This window comes from Macrotis lagotis, chromosome X, assembly GCF_037893015.1.
Source record: "Macrotis lagotis isolate mMagLag1 chromosome X, bilby.v1.9.chrom.fasta, whole genome shotgun sequence".
Taxonomy (NCBI): domain Eukaryota; kingdom Metazoa; phylum Chordata; class Mammalia; order Peramelemorphia; family Peramelidae; genus Macrotis; species Macrotis lagotis.
Window position 1 is genome coordinate 11,713,574 of NC_133666.1, and position 23,552 is coordinate 11,737,125.

Sequence of the window (23,552 nt, forward strand, 5' to 3'; positions counted from 1 at the left end):
ATAACTTTCTGTAATAGGGACCTTAGAAGCCTCTGAGTCAACTCCCTTATTTTACAAAGGAGGAAATTGAGACCCAAGGAGGAGAAGCAAGTTGTAATTGCCAAGGGTGGGATTTGAAACTCTTTTCATTCCAAATCCAACTGCTTTGTTCTCAGTATGTTGTAACTTCAAATCATCGTTAGCCTTGGAGCTTTGTGTTGATTTTTTTTGAAAAATGTAGTTCAAGGAGCAGAGTGTTGGCTGTGGAGCCAGGGGACCTGGGCTTGATTTTGTTGGATACCTAATGCCCCCCTCCCTCTCCCCCCTCCCCCTCCCTCTGCCCCTCCCCCTCCCCCTCCCCAGCCCTCTGTGCTCCAGAGTCCTAGGAGGCTTTGTGTACCTGGCAGGTCTGAGATGTTTCCTTTTTTTGTCCCGGCTTCTGCTCCTGGTTGCTTCCTAGGATCCGTCGAAGCTATGACTTGGACCACTTCTTGGACTGGAACATAACATAGCATGGCCATTGCTGTGGCTTGTTTACCTCTTGGAACATATGCTTTCATTTTTCCTTCTTTCCTTCCCTCCCTTCCTTCCTTCCCTCCCTTCCTTCTTCCCCTTCTTTCCTCCCTCTTTTTTTTTTAACTTTTAAAAAATTATTATTGATTTCTCCAGCTTCAGGCAATGGTCGTTTTAGCAATCACTTTGTGTAAGGTTTTGAGTTTCACATTTTTCTCCCTCCCTCCCTCCCTCCCTTTCCTCCCCTTCCTCCCCCTCCCCTGACAGAGAGCAGTCTAATAAAGATTAATAATGTACTTCTCCTTATTCTCTTCCCTCCCTCCTTCTTTTTTCCTTCCTTTCCCCCTCCCTCCCTTCTTCCCTTTTTCCTTCCTGTCTCTTTTTCTTTCATGAACAATGCTTTTCTCTTTTTGTCTCGCTGCCTATGTTCCTGCCCTTGTTTCTCCCCCTTTCTGTCCCTCCCTACCTCGCTATCTCTTGCTTCTTTAGCCTTTGAAGGGGAGTAGCTGGGCTCCGGGGAACGGAGGGAATGGTGGGTATGTGTGCTGTAGGTGCAGCTTAGCCTTGTCCAGTGAGTGGTACACTTCAGCAGTCTCTTTTGGGCATGAGCCTTCCCAGCCTGGGCTGGCAGTTTGGCCTTAGTGTGGAGGAGTGGAATGAAGGACTTTGGTTCTTACCCAGTCTGTTCATTTAGACCTCATAGCTGGTAGAAAACAGTAATTGTTCTCTTCCGAAAGAAGAGGTAGGTGGCAATTGAGGATAATCTTTCATTCCATTCCAGTGGTGTGGGCTTGGGAAATAAGATTGTGCCCTCGGGCTGCTGGACTAGAGGTGATTTGGGGGCTGGTGGGCCCTCTGTCCTGAGGGAAAGTGAGAGTGTTGGGGTCTCAGGGGGTCACCCTGAGACGCTGTCCGATGACAAAGACCTTTCGGTCAAGCCTGGGCCTCATTCCTCTGGAAAATGAGGAGGTTGAACTAGACCAGCAGGGTTAAACTCAAACAGAAACCATCTCTTGGCTTCACATATTGACTTAGAAAACCACAAATAAACATTCTTGGATGCTGTATAATGTTGGTATTTATTTTGGTAAACATTTCCCAATGACATTTGAATCTGGTACCTGTATTGAAGGAGTCTTGTGGGCTCTATAGGGCCTGTAGGCCAGCAGTTTGATGCCTCTGGATCAGAACAATCAAAGGTAGAGAACTCTGGGGAACTCTCCAGTGGTGAGTCCAGCCTGTCAATGATAGAAAGCAACCTGAGGGGAGGGGGTGAAAGCTGGCATTTACAGTCAGGCACTGCAAGCCCAGGAACCCCAGTCTGAAGAACCAAACATTTGGTTTACAAATTCAGCAGAACCACATAGTATGGGTTGTTGCTACATTTTAACTAGAAAGCAACTGGTTTTCTTTCAGTTTGAAAAAATACTCCCATTTTAAAAGCTTAAGATTTATATGGGGGCAGCTAGGTGGCGTAGTGGATAAAGCACCAGCCTTGGAGTCAGGAGTACCTGGGTTCAAATCCGGTCTCAGACACTTAATAATGACCTAGCTGTGTGGCCTTGGGCAAGCCACTTAACCCCATTTGCCCTGCAAAAACCTAAGAAAAAAAAAACAACAAAAAAACATTTATATGGGACTTTGGTTACCAAACTCCTTTGAACACTGATCTCAGTTGATTTCCCTAAAATACTCTTCAAGGTAAGTGCTGTCCTCACCCCCCACCAACTCCTATTCTCTATCCATTGCACTACTCCATTGCCCAAGGTTAAAATTCAAGTTGTGAGTTCAAATGACAAAGTACATTCTTGGACTTTGATCAGAGCATCCAGTTAACGTGACACAGCACGAGGAGGGTTTCTTTTTGGCATCCACAATTCTGTTTGTTTAATCAGGCAGAGTTAAGTGACTTGCCCAGGGTCACACAACTAGTAAGTGTCTGACAAACAGATTTGAACTTGAGTCCTCCCAACCCCAGGGCCAGTGCTCTATCCACTGTGTCACCTAACTGCCCTCCAACTTTCTTTAAAAATAAATGATTGAACTTTTCTGCTTTGTATACCACCATAGTTATAGGTGGTGCAGTGGATAGAGCCCTGACCTTAGCTTCAGGAGGACTGGAGTTCAGGTCCAGCCTCAGACAATTGACTCTTACTAGCTGTGTTGACTTTGGGCAAGTTATTTCATCCTGATTGCTTCACATCCAGGGTCATCTCCAGTCATCCTCATTCGTATCTGGTCCCTGGACGCAGAGGACTCTGAAGGAGAAAGTGAGGCTAGTGACTTAGCACAGCTCGCCCTCCCTTACTCAAATACAATCCATGTGCTTGTCATGGCATTATCTCTGTGATGTCAGGGTCTTCTTCAAAAATGAAAGACAAACATTTTAATTATCCCAGGAACCCCTTCTCTTCTCCCTCCCTGAGAGCCTACCCCATAACAAATAGTGCTTTATAGAGACAACAAAAAGTCAGCTCAACTGATGTGTACATTGAAAATGACTGAGAACATATGTAGCAAATAGCACTTGAGGAACCCCCAGCCCTTCTCCCTTCCTGCACTCAAGACCTGCCGAGCTTTGGAACTTGGGCATGTGTCCTTCTGATTCAGAGATTCAGAGGATATGATTGCTCTTCATTGACATGATTGTCAATATTACTTTTCCTCCACTTACCTCCCTCTGCTTCATTCGCTTATAGATCTCTCCAGGCTTCACTGTATCCATCACACACATAATTTCTTATAGCACAGGAACCTTCCAATATACCCATGACCTACCATGTTTATCTGGACCCCAATTACCGGTCGCTTGCCTTAGCCATACTTACTGAGAAGAATTTGTTTATTATTTCACCAAAACTGTATAAGCACTTTGCTCATTTGAGTGTGTTTGCACAAATGTTTGCATACACACCCATCCATGCACAGGGCACATGCAAACACACACACACACACACACACACACACACACACACCCTGATCCCAGCCCCAAAAGAACATTTGGTTCTTGAAGGGAAGAGATGTTTCTGGAAATACCAGAGTACAAGTGCTTGCTCACATTTAAAATAGAGACAAGCCTGTTGACAAAGGCAGCAGGTGGAGTTTATTTAGATCTTGAAAAAGTATGCAATGCAAAAAAAACCCCAAACAAACAGTCCAATCTAAAAACGAATACTTATTGAGTTCCTGCCATGGGCAAGACATCATGCCAAGCTCTAGAAAATACCAAATTAAAATTGAAAAACAATCCCCCTCCCCCTCTTCCAAGAAGCCGACTGCCTTCCTCAACAAAGCTCTCACTTAAAGCTTGGCTTTCTTTTAAAGGGAGGCCAAGGCCCTCCCCAAAGCCCCTAAAATGGTATTTCATATAGTCACAGGCTGAGTGCTGTGGGTTAAAGATTGGCCTTAGACCTCTGATTTCATTGGTATAGGTGTGGAAGACCCCCTTGAAAAATACAAATCAGCTTTGGTCCTACAACTTCTCCTCATTTTACACAGATGCTAATTGTCTTGCCCAGGATCACACAGCTACTTGTCTGAGGTGGTTATTAGAATCCAGTGCTCTCTAGACTCCCAGCTCAAGCAATTCTATTACCCTGGACTATAATTAGAATTTGACTATCTGGGAACATTTATGATTCTTGGACACCATTTTTTCTTTGGACCAAATAACCCATCTGACTCCCTTTGCAGTATTTTCATAAACTCTTAACGTGTGACACTGTGACCCCTTCAGTCTCTTGCACTCTGCCAGTGCCTTCCTTTGTGTCCTACAAAGGTTTAAATGGCATCGAGAATTTGGGGACACCTAGTATACTTTGGCCTGCTTTCCACTTTGAGCTGCCATTCTGGTTTCAGACACATCTGGGTGCCTTAACTGCCATTTATATCCAGTGTCCTCCTGTGGAGCCTCTGTCACCAAAGCCCATCTTTGACTCTTTGAAACTCACATATAGATTAACTCTGAGGTCCCTTAGTGCTAAGATTTTATTGGTTTTATTTCTTTGAAAACCAGGTTCAGGTCCCCCCCCCCCCCGCCATGAAGGGCTCTGCCCTCTTCCAAACATTGAACACCTTCATATTTTGTACCACCCAATTTCGTTAACCAGCCACAAAAATTAACTAGTGATAACTACATGGAGTCAGGGAAAGAATGCAGGTATTGGAGTCAGGAAGAACTGAGTTCAAATCTTGCCTCAGACACTTCCAAGCTTTGTGACCTTATACAAGTCACTGAAGCTCTCTCAGCCTGTTGCCTCATCTACAAAAGGGAATAATAGTACTTATCTCCCAGAGTTCTTGTGAGAATCAAATGAAATGATCTTTGTAAAGGGCTTTGAAAATCTTAACACACTATGTAAACCCTGGTTATTATTGTTATCAACACTCTCATTCTCATCAGTGCTTTTTCTTTGGGTTTTTTTTACAAGGCAATGGGGTTAAGTGACTTGCCCAGGGTCACACAGCTAGGTAATCATTAAGTGACTGAGGTCAGATTTGAACTCAGGTCCTTCTGACTCCAGGGCTTGTGCTCTATCCACTGCACCACCTAGCCGCCCCTATTCTTATCAGTGCTAACTTTACCTGCATGTGCTTCAGTTTACCCTTCCCTTCAGGTTGATGACTGTACTTTGAATATGACTGTCTTGCCAGTTAGTACCTGGTTAATGATAACATGATTCATATCAATTCATTCCTAGCTTGATCAAAAGGCTGTGTGGAACTGAATTCAAGGCTTTTCTGAAATTCTAATTTGGTATTTTTGTTTCTTCATAGAAATAACAACTACCTAGGACCATGTGCCCTCCCAGATGTTTGCAGATCAGTGAGTTGGTCTGCTACCATGAATCAGTTGAGTAGCATTAAGGAAATCCTTCCTATATGCCAGTCACTGTGCTAGACCCTGGAGCTAACGAAGGCAAAAATCCAGCAGTCTCAGAGAGTTTGTATACTACTGGGGAGACTCCATCTGAAAAGTAGACGTATCAGTCAACCAACAAGCATTTCTTAAGTAGCTACTCTGATTCAAGCCCTGTGCTCAGTACTTTGGGGATGTAAAGGAACAGCCCCTGTCTCCACAAAGTTTACTTTCTGTAGGGGAAGCCAGCAATCAATCAAATCACAAGTGTTTATTAATTGCCTGCTATGTGCAAATAATTCTCAAAGTTAAGTGGATCAACCTTGCATGGCAGACCTAGAACACTGGCCAGTGGAAAATTTCTCAGAAGCTAAGGTTGTACCTAGATGTGGCACCAACAGGGACTTTAAGCCCATGGCTGAAAAAAGCAATGAGGACACTCCTCAAGAGTAGAAATTGTCCCCTTGTCTTTGCATTCCCAGGCTAGCAAAGTGCAGAGCATGTTTGGGTAGGAAATGCTCATTTATAAGTGCTCCTTTACGCTTGCTGATTGATTTTCTTTTACTGGAAAGTTAAAAAGTCATCTTTTCAGTTGAAATTGGGGAGGTATATACCCAAATGTAAGGCAGAGTAGTCAATGAGGCCTTATTGCCTGCTTCGGACAAGCTCCCTAAGCCATCTGGGACAACCAAAGGGTCAAGGTCGAAGCTAGTTCCCAAGTCCTCCCAAAGGACCCAATGAGCTCGTCGTGGCCTTGGTCTCAACCAAGCAGTAGTTGCCCACAGGCTTGCACTGGCTTAGATCAGGCTGATTTGGCTTTCTTTGTTTCTGGCAAGGACCCTGTGTTTTAATTAACTTTTACAAGTGAATAGTGTGCTGCAGACTCAATCCAGGTGGCTGACAAAGGGGCCGGATGGTGTTCCGTTGCAATATAACAACATGTGCCTAAGTCTGAAGCTGGTTTTGCGACACTTTATAATGAACAGGCTGATTCTGCTCCCCTCCACATACCCCACCAGGCCTTTGTGTTACCTTATTTTTTTCCATCATCACATAAGGGAGTTGTTTTATGTGTTTATTTTTTGGTTGGTTGCCAAAGCTGGACTGATTTCAGTGTCTGGGTCCAAAATTCCTGTTAAGTTTCAGGCAGCTCCTGCCGGAGACTAGCCCCCTCTCTACCCCTTCCCCAACTGTGACCTGGGCTAGCTACTGCTGAGCAAAGGGGGTTGGGAGTATATGTGTGGGTTTAGAAGGTAGAGTTTGATCCAGAAGCTCTCCCAAGCTGTGATTTGCAGCTGACACAGATTTGAAGGGAGGACTTGAAGGGAGGGGAGGGCAGCAAAAGGTGGGCTTGCCCACCCCCTGGACTTTGGCAGGATCTATGCTAATTCCTTGCTTTTTGTTCTTGCAGCAAGCATAAAATGTTCCTAGATGAGGAGCCCCTGGGAAAGCGGAGACGATCCCAGAAGCCAACAGTGGCCTCTGATTCTTACAAGAGGGCAGAGTTGGCTGCCCTTCGCCAAGAAATGGTCAGAGGTGAACCTAACCTTGAGAGAAGCCTCCTCCCAGAGGCAGGCCAGAGTAGTAGTGAGGCTTGGGTGACACCTGCTGGAGAGCAAGGCCCAGGCCAAGGATCCCTGGTGAGTGCCCAAGAGGATGGGGTGCCTGGGAAGCGCCTTGAGGAGCTTGGAAGTCAGCGACCATCTTTGATGGTTGACATGGCCAACAAAGGTTGGTTACCCCCGAGCCGAAGCTCCCTGGGGGCAGAGCAGAGCAGAGCACCACCACAGGAAGCAGCCAAAGGCCCCTTTGTGGCTGTGGTTGGGATCACCGAAGCCGTAATGGATGGCAGGGCTCCCATCCAGCTGATTCCATTTGGTCGAGAGGAGAGAGCTGAGCACAGACGGGGGGCAGAAGACCGGAACCAAATCCGTGCCATGCCCAGCAGTGAGAAGGGGGAAGCTGGGGATATTGCAGCTTTGAGTCAACCCAGGGCCAAGGACCAGAAGACTGAGAGACGACTGGAAAGCATCTTGTCAGAAAGGGATCTGCTGCAGCAGAAGGTCAGGGGCACTTTGGTGTTGGAAATCAAGAGTGGTGACCAAGGGAAAGGTGGTGGCATGGATGTTCCTTCTAAAGGAACCTCCCAGGATCCTAGATCAAGTGTAAAGCTGCAAGGATCCTTAGAGATCATTGAGGTTGAACTCCTTTTTAACCAATGAGGGAGCTGTGACAGGCCCAGGATAGGATATGACTTGGCAGGTCTAGAGTTTGAACCCAGCTCCTCCGACTCATGCCCAAAGTGGTAGTGGGATACTTGATAGTAGTTCATAAACGGAGTGAATCCCAAGAAGTCTCTATACAAAATGGGCCAGGGTGGGATCCAGTGATGCAACTAGGTACAGGGTGGCATTGGTGCCTTGAAGCTGTGGTCTCCATGTGTGCATGTGTCCCTGTCCTTTGGATCACAGGTTCAAGAGCTAGAAGAGGAGAAGAGCCACTGGCAGACCGAATTTGAGAGAACCCACCATGAACTGATGACCCTCCGGGCCCGCGAGAGTGAGAGCTTGTACTGGAGCAAGAAGCACATGGGCTACCGCCAGGCCGAGCTGCAGGTGCTGAAGTCAGAGCTGGAGAGGACCCTGGAGGAGAAGACAGAGCTCAAGGAGCGCCTCAAGGCCACAGAGATGCATGTAGAGGTTCTGCGTGAGGCCCGGGACTCCTATCAGAGCCTGGAGGGAGAAGACAGGAGGTTGTTACCAGGGTTTGGCAGTCTTTGATGGGGAACTCACCCACACCTCTCTAGCTCCCGTGCTTGAATTTCCTCCAGCTTTTGTTTGGGAGAGGTAGGGTGATGGATGCAGTGACTAGGGGGCTGGTTAGAAAGAAATGGAGACGCATTGGGCAGGTCATTCAAGGCTCTCAGGGCTTGAGGCTATACTGGGAAATTCTGAAATTGCACATAAAGGGCCAACCTCCCTTGGGAAAGGAAGCTTCCCCATCTGAGAACTCCCAACACTCCTGGAATTACCACTCTGCCCCCTATAGCTAGCAAGCCTCTCATATTGAGTCTTTGTATACCTACATTTCCCAATACATGCCTCCTCTTACAACAAAAAGGAAAAACAGAACTCATTAACACCTACAATGTGCCAGCCCCTGCACTAAGCACTGGAGTGAGAGTAACCAAAACAAAACAGTCCTCCATTTAAGGGGTTTCAAATCTTATATTCGATCAAGTCCAGCAATATGTGCAGTGTTCCACCCCTTTGGTCCCCCACCTCTGCAAAGAAAGCAGTGAGGTGCAGGCTCATAGTTTTCCTTTGGTTATGACAATTGCACAGCAAGTTGCATGTCTGAAGCTGGAATTGAGAGGAAGACAAGAGACCCCTTCATTCTGGTCAGTCTCAGCTTGCTCTCCCCGTCTCACCCCTGTACCCTGTTCTCTAGCCCCACTAGGGAAGCCCAAGTCCCAGTTTAAGAAGTAGCCCCTTGAATTTGCCCTTTAGCAGTCTAGGTCACAAAAGGGTTTGCATGAGGAAGACAGGTAAGGCCTTGATTCCTGGCCACAGAGGTAGATGGAGCAGGCATTAGCCTCTTTTGACAGCCTGGGGAAACAGACCTGGGCTTGCTCACTGAGGACTGAGACAAGTCTTGAAGCTACTGACTGTCCTGAGAAGGAAATAGGAATAAGCTCCCAGGCCATAAACTGAAACAAGCCCAACCTTCTCATGCCAGTCCCACTCTGCCAGTAACTCATGTTTTGAGGCCTCAGATTACTTGATTGATTATGGTCTTATTCAGGCATGAAAAAAAAGATCCCTGAAGAACCTTAGATTGAGGCAGGGAGAACAAGGCAGGGAGAACCTAGACTCTTTGCTCCCATCAATTTAGAGGGGGGCGGGACTGGGCTGGAGAGTCCGGGTTTCCTTCCTGTCTCTGCCAGATGGAGGCTGAATGAGTTAGGAACTGTGAAGGAAGGGAGAGAGCCCACTTTTGACCAGATGTTTTATGACTGAGCCCTTTACCATTATCCTTTCTCTTCTTCCATCTCAGCACGCTAGAGAAGCTGAAAAGTCTCCGGGTGAATGTCAGCCGGCTGCTGGCCTCCATTCTTCCTCACTTGGAACTAGAAGAGGTCAATTTTGAGTCTGATCAGGTGGATGAGATCCTGCAAACTGTGTTAGAGACCAATCACATCCTGGAGTGACCAGTGGGCTTCCTCACCTTTGACCGAAAGGTGTTGCTCTTGGACTTCCCCATCTTGACTGCCTTCTTGCCTTACATGTACAGAATCAGTTAATAAACAATGGCTGTTGATCTTGCTGTTTCTTTCCTTGCCTTTCGAATTGGAGAGGGTGGGCTGGGCTGAAAATGCACTCAATTCTCCCCGAAGTCAATTTCAGAGTTGGGAGGGGCTCAGGTGACCATCTAATTCAACCAACATCCCAAAGAATGCCCCTTGTCACAAACTTGGTAAGCAGTCATCCAGTGTTTGCTTGGAAACATCCAGTAAGGGAAAACCCATTATGGGAGACAGTTTAGTAGAAATTACATTAACTATGGGATCTGAGGACCTGGGTTCAACATTTACTTTGGACACACTGACGGTAAGTCACTCTTCCCTGAACCTGTCAAATGAGGTATTGGATTCATTGACCTCTCAGGCTGTAGATTAGTAGCCTGCCAGTGATCTTGGATAAACACTGTATCTCCTTGGGCTTCTTTCTTATCTGCAAATGAGGTTAAACTAGATGTCTTTTGGAATCTCTTCCAAAGCAACTCAGTCCACTTACTCAGCTTTGTCAGTTCTGAGTTTGAGGAAGCTTTTCCTGACAACCAATCTCAGTTTACCTCTCTAAAACTTCTTCCCATGACTCTTCATTTTGCTCTCTGGGGCAAAATGGAAGATGTCTCATCTGTCTTCCATGTGCTCCATCTTCAAGGTATTTCAAGACAGTTAGGTCATCCCTGAGCCTGTTTTTCTCCAGGCTAACTGATGATGATGTTTGTCTTTTTTTTTTTTAAGATTTTATTTATTTTGAGTTTTACAATTTTCCCCTAATCTTATTCTCCTCCCCCCCCCCCCCCCGAAGGCACTTTGTCCGTCTTTTCTTTGTTTCCGTGTTGTACATTGATCCAAATTGAGTGTGATGCGAGAGAAATCACATCCTTAAGGAAGAAACAAAGTATAAGAGAGAGCAAAATCAGACAATAAGATATCTGGTATTTTTCTAAATTAAAGGGAATAGTTCTTGGTCTTTGTTCCAACTCCACAGTTCTTTCTCTGGATACAGAAGACATTCACAGACAGCCTCAAATTGTCCCTGGTTGTTGCACTGATGGAATGAGTGAGAGCATCAAGGTTGATCATCACCGCCCCCCCCCCCCCCCCCGTGTTGCTGCTGGGGTGTACAGTGTTTTTCTGATTCTGCTCATCTCACTCAGCATCAGTTCATGCAAATCCCTCCAGGCTTCCCTGAATTCCCATCCCTCCTGGTTTCTAATAGAACAATAGTGTTCCATGACATACATAGACCTCAGTTTGCTAAGCCATTCCCCAATGGAAGCACATTTACATGATTTCTAATTCTTTGCCACCACAAACAGGGCTGCTATGACTATTTTTGTACAAGTGATGTTTTGACCCTTTTTCAGATGATTGGATTAGTGAGGGGAGGCTGTGCTAAGACCCCAGCCTCACTTTCTCCTCCAGAGCCACCTGGGTCCAGTGGCCAGATATGAATCAGGACAACTGGAGATGACCCTGGATCCGAGGCAATCAGGGTTAAGTGACTCGCCCAAGGTCACACAGTTAGTCCTTGTCAAATGCCTGAGGCTGGATTTGAACTCCATCCTCCTGACCCTAAGGCCACTGCACCACCTACTTGTCTTCCCAGGCTAACTAGGCCCAGTTTGGTCACCTGATCTTCATATGATATGCGCTTAAGGCCTTGCATCACTCTGGTCAGTTACCAGCTTATTGATGCCTTCCCTAAAACATACCCAGAACTGAACCTGGTATTTCTTACGGAGTCTAACCAGTACAGTGGGTACATTCCTTTGTTCTTGGGCCTCCTAGGTGTGGTGCTGCAGTATATCGAATTCTTGGGTCTGGAGTCAGGGAAGCCCAAGTTCAAATCCAGCCTCAGATACTTCTTAGCTGTATGACCCTGGGCAAGTCCCTTAACCTCTATTGTGTCAGTTTCCTTAACATAAAATGAGGATAATAATTGCACCTTATTCCTAGGATTTTCAAGGGGAGGGGATCAAATGAGATGATTGTCTAGCACTCAGATCATACTGTATAGAAGTTCACTATTCACGTTATCAGCTATGCCTCTCATCTTACCAATGATTGTATTAGGTAGGGTCTTTTTTGGAGGTTACCACATCCATCATTGACACAATCGAACCATACCTCCCCCCACTATGGACTTGTGTGTTTGATGCTTTGAACTCAAGCATAAAATTTTACATTCATTCCTCAGTACATTATATTTTATTAGATTTGTTCTGCTATTCCAACATGTTCGGATAGCTCTCCCTCCCAGATTTGTATCATCTGCATTAATAAATAAGGATGCCACCTAGGCCTTTGTCCGAGTCGTCGATTAGAATGTTTATTAGCACAGGCCCCAGATCCCTAGGGCACTCCACTAAAGACAATGGAAGCTGACCAACCCATTCATGGCTACCCTGTACGTCTGGCCATCCAAACTGTTTGCTACTATCTTCCAGTCCTCTGTCTACCCATCTTTAGTCCTTGAAATAGTCCTAGCCACAAGCTGTTTTTGTGTTCTGAGAACCTCTGCTAGTCTTTTCCCACAAATACTTTTGTTGGTCTAGTTTTAATCATCTGATAAATCTGAATTGAGCACCTACTGTGTGCAAAGCATTAAACTAGGCCCTAGACTATGCTATGGAACTTGCAAAACGTAAGACAAGTCCCTGGGTCAGACTAGCTAGATAAGTGCCAGAAGCTACAGGAGATTGGTATAGGTTCAAGGGAAGCATCATGGAGGGATTTGAATTTAGCCTTGAAGATTAGATAGGAATCATAGCTTGTCAAGCTTAAAAGACACTCCAGAGGCCATCTAGTCCAACCGCCTCTTTTTTACAGATAAGGAAACTGAGACCCAGAAAGGGGAAGGGACTTAGTCAAGGTCCTACAAGCAGGAAGTAGCAGAGCCAGAATTTGAATCTGGGTCTTCTGACTCCGATTCCAATTTCTTTGCACTCCACCACATCATCTCTAAGATGGACATAGGGAGACTGCATTCTAGGTTGAGTGATAGCGAGTAGATGATGGGTACAAAGAAAACAGGAACTATCCAGGAGTGTGTGTGTGTGTGTGTGTGTGTGTGTGTGTGTGTGTGTGTGTGTGTTTGTGGGGTGGGGGTAGGGGAGTGAGAAGAGTAAGGAGACTAATCCGGATTAAGGGTAGAGTAGCTTGGGCCCAGTTTGGTGAGGGCCTTAGGAAGATTTGGGACAGTTTCAACAAATGAAAGCAGGCCCTTTGAAAATCTACCTATATCTCCACACCTACAGTAGAGCCAAGCACCTCCTCCACATTTCCAAGCATAGGTGGTGGTGTTTGGAGTGGGTTGCCACCTTCCTCCCAATCCTGCCAGTTCACATTTGGACTTCCCTAGCTTCGTTCCTTTGCTAACAACCCAGCAAAAGCATGGAGATCTACCCTCTCGGGTGGTGAGAGCCTCTAGAAGGAAAGTCTCTTGATTTATTTCCCTAGGACAAATCATTGTGTTTATATTCAATGATCAGTGATCCTTTAGCATGTGCCTTGGCTTCTGGAAAGGATAGAAAAGGAGGTAAGACATGGTTCCTAACTTCTTGAATCGGGCAATGGAACACCATAGTTAAAGCACATCTTTTTTTTTTTTTTTTTTTTTTTTTTTTTAATGTAGCTTCAAGCTATATTACAGTGGTAACATCCCTTTGGGCCTGGGCCCTAGGTGTGGGAGAGTATCATGGAGGGATCTGAAGTAAGCCTTCAAGTTTTCTCTATTCCTCTCCCTCAGTCTCATGGTTTATCAGCTGTCAAGGCCTTGACAATGTTATGACGTTCTCTGCCTTCCTTCTTCTACTCATGCTACTCCCAGTCCAGTTTGGGCTCTCATTGCCTTGGATGTAGAATGTTCTCCCCATCTCCACTGCTGATCCACTCCCCACTCCCAGATTCTTCTTCCTAACTCACAGCTGTGATCTTGTCATTCTTTCACCCCAGATCCTGCTATGACTCCCAACTGAGTACTGAATAAAGCCCAGATTTCTTCGCTTGTCACGCAGGTCTCTTCACACTCGCTACGGCGTATACGTCTCATCTCTGCACATGTTTTTGTATGCTTTCCGTTTGAGACCTGCCTAACCTATATTCTTTCAGTAAAGACTGGATGGCTCCAGCACCACATATGCTAAGCCTTAATTGACCAGCATTGTCTCCCTCTCCATCCACTTGTTTGCTATGGTATACCTAGATTAAGTCCCCTGGGGTCCCTGTCCCTCATTTTTCATTCTTGGGGTTACATGACTTGTCCAAGGTCACACAGCTAGTAAGTATCAAGTGTCTGAGTTCAGATTTGAACTCAGGTCTACCTGATTCCAAGACCAGTACTCTATCCACTATGCTACCTAGCTGCCCCCATTTTTCATTCCTTATTCCAGAATTCAGAGGATATTCAAATTTCAGGGCTCCACACTCCCTCTCCCCAACGGCCTTGCTTTAGTGATGATGCTACAGTATCCTATTAATGCTACCGTAACTCTCTAAAACTCAATAGGAATTTGAACCGAAAATAATTTTGGGGGAGCCTTAGAATGGGAGTCAACTCTTGTTTCCAGTCTAAACTATTAATTTGCCCAGGGAACTGGAAGCAACAAAGCTTCCACATCTTTGCTCTTCCCTGTTGGCATCTGTTCTCATAGCACAACAGCAATCCCTGTGTGGCAATGCCACTCTTCCGGAACAGCTCCCTCCCCTTTTACTCTGAACCTGGAATGCCCTATGTCCTTCTCTTTCTCTTTGAAGCTTACATAAATTATTTTTCAAGATCCCTCAGTGCTAAGATTTTATCAGTTTTACTTCTTTTAAAACCAAGCAACTCAAATGCTTCACTCTCCATGAAACTTTCTTTGCCCTCCTCTGACCCCCTGCCAAGACATTGCATACTTTTCCCCAAACTCCTGAAGGACTTACTTTGCACCCATCATGAGACATTTTCCCACATATCCGCATGTGATGGCTATTCATTCAACAAGTATTTCTTTTTTCTTTTTCTTTTTTTTTGGCATGGCAATGGTGTTAAGTGACTTACCCAAGGTCACACAGCTAGGCAATTAATAAGTCCGAGGTTGGATTTGAACTCAGCTCCTCCTGACTCCAGGACCAGTACACCACCTAGCTGCCCCTTAACAAGCATTTTTTAAAGTTTCCTAAATATTTCTTAAATATTCTACAACCTTTGTGTCAAATTCAAATAGAAAGGTTCCCTGCAGTGCAGGTCAATTTAGAAAACCACAAATTAACATTATCTATGTTGTATTTTTTTATGTCTTTCATCAAACATTTTCTTCAATTGCATTTTCATCTGCTTTGGCTGCACTCTGGAGTTTTGAAGTTACATGCAGGTTATAATGGGTCATGAATTTAAATACCCTTTTTTATCTATGGGGTATTATATGACCCAAGGCCCTTGAGGAGAGGAGCTAGTCAATATTCCTTGTAGTGACTCAGTACATGTTGGTTGATAGGGTTTGTCACATTTCAAAATGGTACTTGCTTTATAAAAAGAAATATAGGAAGGAGAGAAACAGGAGCAGATTACTGGGACCTGGGTACGGGTAGCAAGACTCCCTAGAGAAGCTGGAATTGGCTAAGAAGTGAACGATGGTAAAAAAGCAGGAGAGGGGAAGAAATTTGAAGCATACCACCCCCCGAGACTAGCTAGGCTGTCTTGATTTCATTTCGACACTAGACTTTGATGACTGGAGGATGGGTTGACAACTGGCCAACTCTGCTTCACTGAAACCCAATTTACAAGCAAGTCAAGACATCATCAATCCTCTCCGACAAACAGCAGCAGTAGTAACAACCAACTCATTGTACAGTCTATGGAGGGAAATGATTGTCCAAAGTCATACGGAGACTCCTAGATCTAAAGCTAGAAGGGGCCTTAGAGACCCTCTAGTCTAATTCCCTCATTCTACAAAAAGTAAACTGAGTCCTGATAGGTGGCAGCGTGGAATTCTCAAGGGACAATGAGGAAACTGACCTAAATGGCGGAGGGGATACTTGGTTGTATAGTGTGAGACTAGTTCACGTGGGGCTGGACCATGGAGAACATTAGGCATTTCTCTCCAGTCCTGTTGGCTCTGCACAAGAAGGCAAAGTCCTCCTTGGATCTGACCTGAATGTCTTCTTCTTTTGGCTTCCTTTCCCTTTCAGCTTAGGAGCAAGAATGAAGGCCCAGTTATTTATATTCTTTGACTGCTTTGGGACCCATTTGGGATAGGGTCACCACAGCCCCATCTTCTTTTGCAAAGCATTATTGTTTGCTTCTGTGACTGTCCGTCTTGCCCTTGGAACCTGCATGATACAAGTTGGATACAAGTTGGAGGGCATGCGTCATGACTTTGTTACTTTCTAAAAAGTCTTATTGAGATTTTGGAGGGAGGCGGGGGATTGAATCATAATCATCCTTCCACTTTTCTCTACAGCAATCATAGTGCCGACCTCCCAGAGTTGTGAGGATCAGATGATAAGTACATAATCTGGAATATAATAGGTGACAGAAATGTTAACTATTATTAGCTATAATTTGACCCTCCCCATATTGAATAAAAATTAAAAAACTCACCAATAAAATGACTAAAAGAATATGATATCTTTTGTACCCATAGTCCCCCTCATCTACCAAGAAAGATATGTTTTTATTACCTATTTCAGGACCAAGATGAGGCATTCTTAATTTTTGATTTGTTTCATTTATCAATTATTTTGCTTTATCCCACCTTTGGTCTTTGCTAATCTAAGATCTACTGCCTTTTTATCTATGTTATCATGATGCCTACATATCTTATTTTTAAAATTATTTTTTTCCAAGTATTAAACATTTAGTTTCTTTTCCTTCCTTTCAGTTGTTTTTTAGTTGACCCCATTTGGGATTTTCTTGACAAAGACACAGGAGTTTGCCATTTCCTTCTCCAGATCATTTGCCAGATAAGTAAACTGAGGTAAAAAAGGATGGAGTGACTTACCCAGGGTCACACAATTAGTAAGTGTCTGAAGTTACATTTGAACTCCAGAAAGGAGTCTTCTTGATTCCAGCCTTGGTACACTATACACTGTACCACCTTGCTGCCTATCCTGCCGCACTCCCCACTATTGAAAAAAATAAAGAAAAATAAAACCCTTGTTAGAAATACATATGGCCTGGGGCAGCTAGGTGGTGCAGTGAATAAAGCATCAGCCCTAGAGTCAGGAGGACCTGAGTTCAAATCCAGTCTCCGACACTTAATAATTCCCTAGCTGTGTGACCTTGGGTAAGTCACTCAACCCCATTGCCCTGCAAAAACCAAAAAAAAAATTAAAAAAATTAGAAATACATATGGTCAAGGGTAATATTTTTGCACTGTCCATTTAAGGTCATTCTATATTTTGGGTTTGTTTTTGTCAATAGTAGGGAAATAGAGTTTCATCATGGAGTCTCTGGAATCATAGTTGGTCATTGTTTTGATCAGAGTTTTTCAAGGTTGACGAACAGCTTTTTTTTTATAAAGTTGATTCTTAAAAATTTTTTTTATTTATTTAAGGCAATGGGGTTAAGTGATTTGTCCAAGGTCACACAGCTGGGCAATTATTAAGTGTCTGAGGTCAGGTTTGAACTCAGGTCTTCTTGACTTGGCCAGTGCTCTATCCACTGTACCACCTAGCTGCCCCTGACAAACAGCTTTTTGCAATATTACTGTTATTTTGGAAATGGTTTTTGTTCTTCTCACTTCACTTTGCATCAGTCATTGCAAGTCTTCCCAGGTTTTCTTAAAACCATTCCTTTCATCAATTCTTAAAAAAACAATAGCACTCCATCACAATCATATACAATTTGTTTGACCATTCCCCAACTGATAGGCATTCCCTCTGTTACCATTTCTTTGCCACCTCAAAAAGAGCTGCTGTCATTATTTTTGTAGAGATAAAGGTAATAGCTAGCATTTATAAAACAAAGTGCTATACAATATAATCTCATTTGATCCTGACAATTGCCCTGGGATATGGGTGCTGGTTTTGCCCATTTTACCAGTGAAAAAACTGAAGCAGATGGAAGTTAAATGACTTGCCCAGGGTCACACAGCTATTGGATTTTAATTAAGGTCTTCTTGATTCCAGACCCAGTGCTCTTGGTCTTTCTCTCTTTGACTCTCTGTCTCTAAGAGACAGTTTTAGATTTAGGCTCCTGTGAGTGATTTTCACCTCAGTGCTGCTTTAAACGAATTCTTGGTTTGCTTGAGTGAAATCCCTCATTTTCAGACACAGATTTCAATCTGGACTGGGAAGTGTGTGTAGACCCTTGCCTCCCCAAATGTGCACAAAAACGATTAGGGGTCCTTTCAAGATCAGTCCTGGACAATGACTACCAGTTCTGGTCATTTCCCTGTCTTCAGTCCTGCTCAATGTGATGAGGAGAAGAGCTGAGCTCTCAATCTAGAAGGGTTCTCAGAGGCCATTGTATCCAGAAGGGGAAACTGAGGCCCAAGGAGGTGAGGTGACTTTCTCAAGGTCACCCAGAGAATAACTGACAAAGGCGGGATTTGCCTCTAGGGCTTCTAGTCTCTCCACCGTCCCCTTTCTCTGGCTCAGTAGCCCCATCTGGGAAGGAGGTTCCACCAGAGTCCAATATTTAACCAAACTCAGGATCAGGACATTCTTCTTATCACTTATATAACCTGAAGCTTACACTTAGAGTGGGAGCCATTTCCTCTTGGCTGCTCTCAGAGGTGTCTCCTGACAGTTTTCTTGCCATCACAATGACTGCCAAGACCCCATTCTCACACTCCAGGAGGTCTTGGACTCATTGGCCTCTGTTTGTCTGTCCTCCTGAGCTCTGCCTCCCACCTGGAGATTGCTGATTCAGGTGGCTCTTATGGGTACTGGCAAGCCAACACCTAAAAACATGTTGGTTTATCATTACAGACAGAAGAGTAACATTAACCATGAGAACAGTGAAACATGAAGGGCCTCTTGCATTCCCAAGGCGAGTATACCAACCGCACACCCCCTGACCCCAGCACTGCTACCTTTCTCCCTCCACAGGTCAACCGCAGGCTCAAGTTTTTCTTCTTCTTTTATTTCTCCATGTCCAGGTCAAAATTTACACAGGAGAAACACTTCCCACAGTTTCTTTGGGGGGCAGCTAGATGGTGCAGTGGATAGAACACTGGCCCTGGGGTCAGGAGGACCTGAGTTCAAATCCAGTCTCAGACACTTCATAATGACCTAGCTGTGTGGCCTTGGGCAAGCCACTGAACCCCATTGCCTTGCAAAAAAAAAATTAAAAAAGTTTCTTTGGGACCTTCTTTGTTCCAACCACTCAGTGTTTTGCTAGAGGTGGTTCATTTGGATGGAGTATCTCTGAAACAGCCCAAGGAGAAATTCTGGGAGTTGTGGAGATCATCAGGGCTTGGGGATGAGGAGAGCTGAGGCTTAAGTCTGACTCTCCCACCAACATACTGTGTAATCTTGGAAAAATCAATTCCCTTCACTGTTTCCTCAACTAGAAAATGTAGGTTAACAATCTAAGCTTCACCTGCATCACAGAATTGTTATGAGGAGAGAACCTAGTAAAACTTAGATACACTAGAGAAATGAGAATTATCAATATTCTTGTTTTCTCATTACTACTACCATCTAATTTTTTCATCTTTTTTTTCATTGAGTTTAGACAGAAACATTCTTTTATGTTAGTATACCCTGTGGTTAAAAAAACTGATTTGAGTAATTGATTAGAAATATGGAGGGAGGCAATGAGGCCTAATGAAGGAATCATTGCACATGGAGTCAGGAAAGTTCTGGGTTTGAATCTCACTACAGACATTTACTAGTTGTTTAACCCAAGACAAATCATTTTCCTTCACTGGGCCTCACTTTCCCCCTCTGTAAAATGAAGAGGTTAAACTAGATGTCCTCTGAGGATTCTGTAAGCTCCAGGGTGATGATCTTACTATCATTCTAAGAGTCAAATACCAATAGTGTGTTAGGACACATAAGTTTCCTGAACAAATATTTTTCAAGAGGCACCCATTCTCCACTATTCCCTTTTCCTTGTTTTATAATCTTCTAAGGGTGCACCCCACCAGTTATATGAGATAATTTCCCCCATTCTTCCTCTCCCCCCATGTGAGGGAATTTTCTCTTCTCTTCTCTTCTCTTCTCTTCTCTTCTCTTCTCTTCTCTTCTCTTCTCTTCTCTTCTCTTCTCTTCTCTTCACATTCTTCAAAGATCATCAAAACATAATAGAATCAAGCCCTCTGGCTAATTAGATTCCATCTCTGATCCTTGATAATGTCAGAGTTCTTAGGGGCTACATGTATCATCTTCCCATTTATCTTTCTAATGTTTCTCTTGACTCCTGTGTTTAGGCGTCAGATTTTTCTACACTACTCTGGTCTTTTCAACAGGAATGCTTGGAAGTCTTCTATTCCATTAAAGATTCATTTCCCCCCATAGGATTATCACTCAGTTTTTTTCTGGGTCAGTTATTCTCAACTGACAGCCTAGAACTTTTGCCTTGTAGAATGTCATATTTCAAGCCCCTATTTGAAGTTTTTCCTTCTGACTTCTTGAACATTTTTTCTTTGACTCTGGAGATCTAGATTTTGGCTATACTATTATTTTTTTTAGGTTTTTTTTGCAAGGCAAATGGGGTTAAGTGGCTTGCCCAAGACCACACAGCTAGGTAATTATTAAATGTCTGAGATCGGATTTGAACCCAGGTACTCCTGACTCCAGGGCCGGTGCTTTATTCACTACGTCACCTAGCCGCCCCATTGGCTATACTATTCTTGTGAGTTTTCATCTTGAGGTTTCTTTAAGGAGGTAATTTAGTGAGTTCTTTTAATTACTATTCTGCCATCTGGTTCTACAATCTGGGAAGTTTTCTTTTATGATCTTTTGAACTATAATGTCTAGACTCTCTTTTTTGTTTGCAGCTTTCAAATGTCCAATGATTCTTAAATTGTCTCCTCTCAATCTGTTTTCTAGAGCAGTTGTTTTTGCAATGGAATACCTCATATATTCTATTTTTTCAGTCTTTGGACTTTAGTTTTATATTTCTTGATGATTCATGGAGTCATTAACTTCTATTTGGTTGATTCTGAGACCCAAGAGGAGGCTTCCTTAGGCTGCTTTTCAGAGTTTTTCTGACTTTTTTGGAAGGGTTTGGGAACATTTAGCTAGGTCAGGTGCTTGAAGGGCTAGCTTGGGGGAGAGGACTGAGCTTCATTTTGCTTACCCTCAGAGAACAGAAGCAGAAGCCCTGGGCGGGGGGAGCTACAGAGTCAAATTTCATTTGGATGTCAGGAAAACCAATTCCTAACAATCAGAATTTTCCAACGGTTGATTGGGTGCCCTCTGTAGGTAGACCCCATTGACATTTTTCAAGTTGAGACTGGATGGCCATTTATAAGGTATATTGTAGGGGGAACAGGTGTGGTTTAAATTAGGTGATCCCTGAGGTCCCTTTGGACTTGGAGATTCTGTGACTCCTCCAACAGGCCACTGCCCCTAGGACTTCCAAATTGGAGGACTTTTTACTGATAACTACGGAAAACCGGACCCCTTCCCTCAGGTTAGTCTTTGGGGGTGGGATCTTGAGAGATGGTGCTTTCCTAGAGGGAAGGACAATCTGGGCTCTCCTGAAGTGAAACCTAAGAGAGTCTTGACCATCTCCCATTTGTCAAGGGAGTTTATGGGCCAGGGAGAGCTAGTTCCTCCCATTTCAGAGATGGGAAGACTGAAACCCAGAGAGAAGAGGCTGGCTAAATATTCCATAATTGAAGGCCAGGGAACTGTCTCTGAGGACACAGTGAGGCAGATGATCCCAAAGGAAGTGGGAGATTGGCAAGTGCTACCACTGATGAGGAGGTTGGCAACAATTGTTTCCTTATCACCAAAACTACCATTTTATCAGTGGGCACAGTCCAGCATGCTCTGGCAATCACTTGGGGCAGAAGGAGATAACCTAGCCTACTTCCTGCTCAAGCATTTTTTTTCCTCTCTCAAGATAAGACATCAAAGGCAGCAGCCACAAATGCCTGAGGCTGCACTGACTTTGGGGTGGGGGGTGGAGGAGTGGGGAGGTTGGGGGACAGAAAAGAATTTGGGGTGGGGGAAGGAAGGCAGCATCCAGCAGAACTGGAAAAAGTAGAGACTATTCTCAACCCTAAATTTCTGTGTCCTGGGGGTGGCAGTTCAGACCAGCAGATGAAGTGAAAGAGAGCTCTAGGCTACAGAGAACACGAGAATCAGACTTGGAGGGGACCTAGGAGACCAATGAGTCCAATCCCCTCATTTTACAGAGAAGGAAATTGAGGCCCAGGGAGGGGAAGTGATTTGCCCAAGGTCACCCAGATAACAAGTGTCAGGTGAAATTTGAACTCAGACCTCTGATTCTAGAGGAAATGATCTTTCCATGACACCTTAACCTTTGCCCATCCTCCCTCTTTTGGCAGCAGCCCATGGATCAATGAGGCTTCTTTCCAGTCTTAGGGCCCAGAAAGGGGGAGCAGTCACACCCTTTGGGGCAAAGGAGAGTAGACAAATAGGCCTGCCTTGTACAAGGGTCAGAGCACCAAGACTGCACTCGGTCTCTAGACACAAAGGCCTCACTATCCCCCAAGTCTCTCACTTGACCCAGCACTAATCTAAATTGCTTTATGGCACAGGATGAATTGGAGAACTGAGAGCTATTCAACTTGGACCCAGACCCTGGAGGCTTTTCTAGGAAATTGCAGGGCTCTTGCTAAATGACCAGCAAGGGGGAAAGGTGTAGGTCTCAGGTTCTGGCCTGGCCTGTCAGCCCTCTGGGGTATCTAGTTGTCAATGAACTTCCACAGCTCAGAGACCCTATCTTGCTTCCATAAGGCTGGGGGGCTTGGGCCCCTGGAGAAAGCCTTCTCTCTCTCTCTCTCTCTCTCTCTCTCTCTCTCTCTCTCTCTCTCTCTCTCTCTCTCTCTCTTTCTGACTGTCTCTGACTCTATTTTCCTTTCTCTGCCTCTCTTTCCATCTCTATTTCTCTCCATCTCTCTTTTTTCTTTGTCTTCTGTTTCTTTGTCTCTGTGTATTTCTGTCTCTCTCTTTCTATTTCCCTGTCTCTCTCTTTCTATCTCTCTTTTTCTCTCGTTGAATCTCTGTGCGCCACTGTCTCTCTCTCTCTCTCTCAGAGAGACCTAATTTTCTCATCAGGAGATCTTGGGGATACAGAAGCAATGTCTCCCATAGTTCCCTCCCTCCCAAATCAATACACATAGAACATGGGCTTAGGATGACGGAAATGCATTTTACAGAGAAAAAAATCGGGGGCCCAAGGAGGTGAAGGGACTAGCCCAGAGTTGCCCATAGGATCCTGGGTACAGAGCTGGAAAGGATCTTAAGGACCACATGGTCCAATCACCCTCATTTTACATGGGAAACTAAGTCCCAGAAAGGTCTGTTTTCTCATTCCAAATTCATCACCCTTTTTGTTTTATATGAGGAAATGCAGTGAAAAGTAGTAGGAAGCTACTCAAATGCCAGATGATCTTATTTATTAGAGGACTGCTGATTCCCTACTGCACCCTAGTACAACATATCTAGTCCCTTCAGCCTCCTGTCCTACGCCCCAGGAAGAAACAGTTATGTTTTCCCTGTGGGCCTACCATTGGGCACCCCTAAAGAATGTTCCATTTTCCTTAGATAAATACTGGTGGCAGTGAACACAGAGGTGTCTGTTCTGGAATGAGGAAAGGATCTTTGATAGACCCTTCCCAGGGCAGGATGGGCAGGATGGGCAGATTTGGAGAACAGATTGTGAAGGTGGGAAATTATCTCCAACTTGACTCAATGGTTCTTTGAGGTCCAGACCCTGAATGTGCTTTCTAATGTTGGCTCTGGCTGTGGAGAATGACAGTATGGGACGTAGGGGAAGAG

At 44.6% G+C, this 23,552-nt stretch overlaps 1 protein-coding gene across 6 annotated transcripts in view; it reads left to right on the top strand.

Moving 5' to 3' along the window:
- MORC4 (MORC family CW-type zinc finger 4) overlaps positions 1-9,670 on the top strand; it is a 40,544-nt gene extending 30,874 nt beyond the window's left edge. For 5 of the 6 annotated variants that reach the window (XM_074207953.1, XM_074207951.1, XM_074207954.1 and 2 more), the window contains 4 exons: positions 5,269-5,343; positions 6,762-7,413; positions 7,822-8,102; positions 9,407-9,670. In XM_074207953.1, the coding sequence (XP_074064054.1) occupies positions 5,269-5,343; positions 6,762-7,413; positions 7,822-8,102; positions 9,407-9,560 (1,162 nt within the window). In that variant the 3' untranslated portion in view covers positions 9,561-9,670. The remainder of the gene's footprint in view (positions 1-5,268; positions 5,344-6,761; positions 7,414-7,821; positions 8,103-9,406) is intronic. The other variant, XM_074207956.1, reaches the window with a different exon arrangement.
- The last annotated feature ends 13,882 nt before the right edge of the window (positions 9,671-23,552 follow it).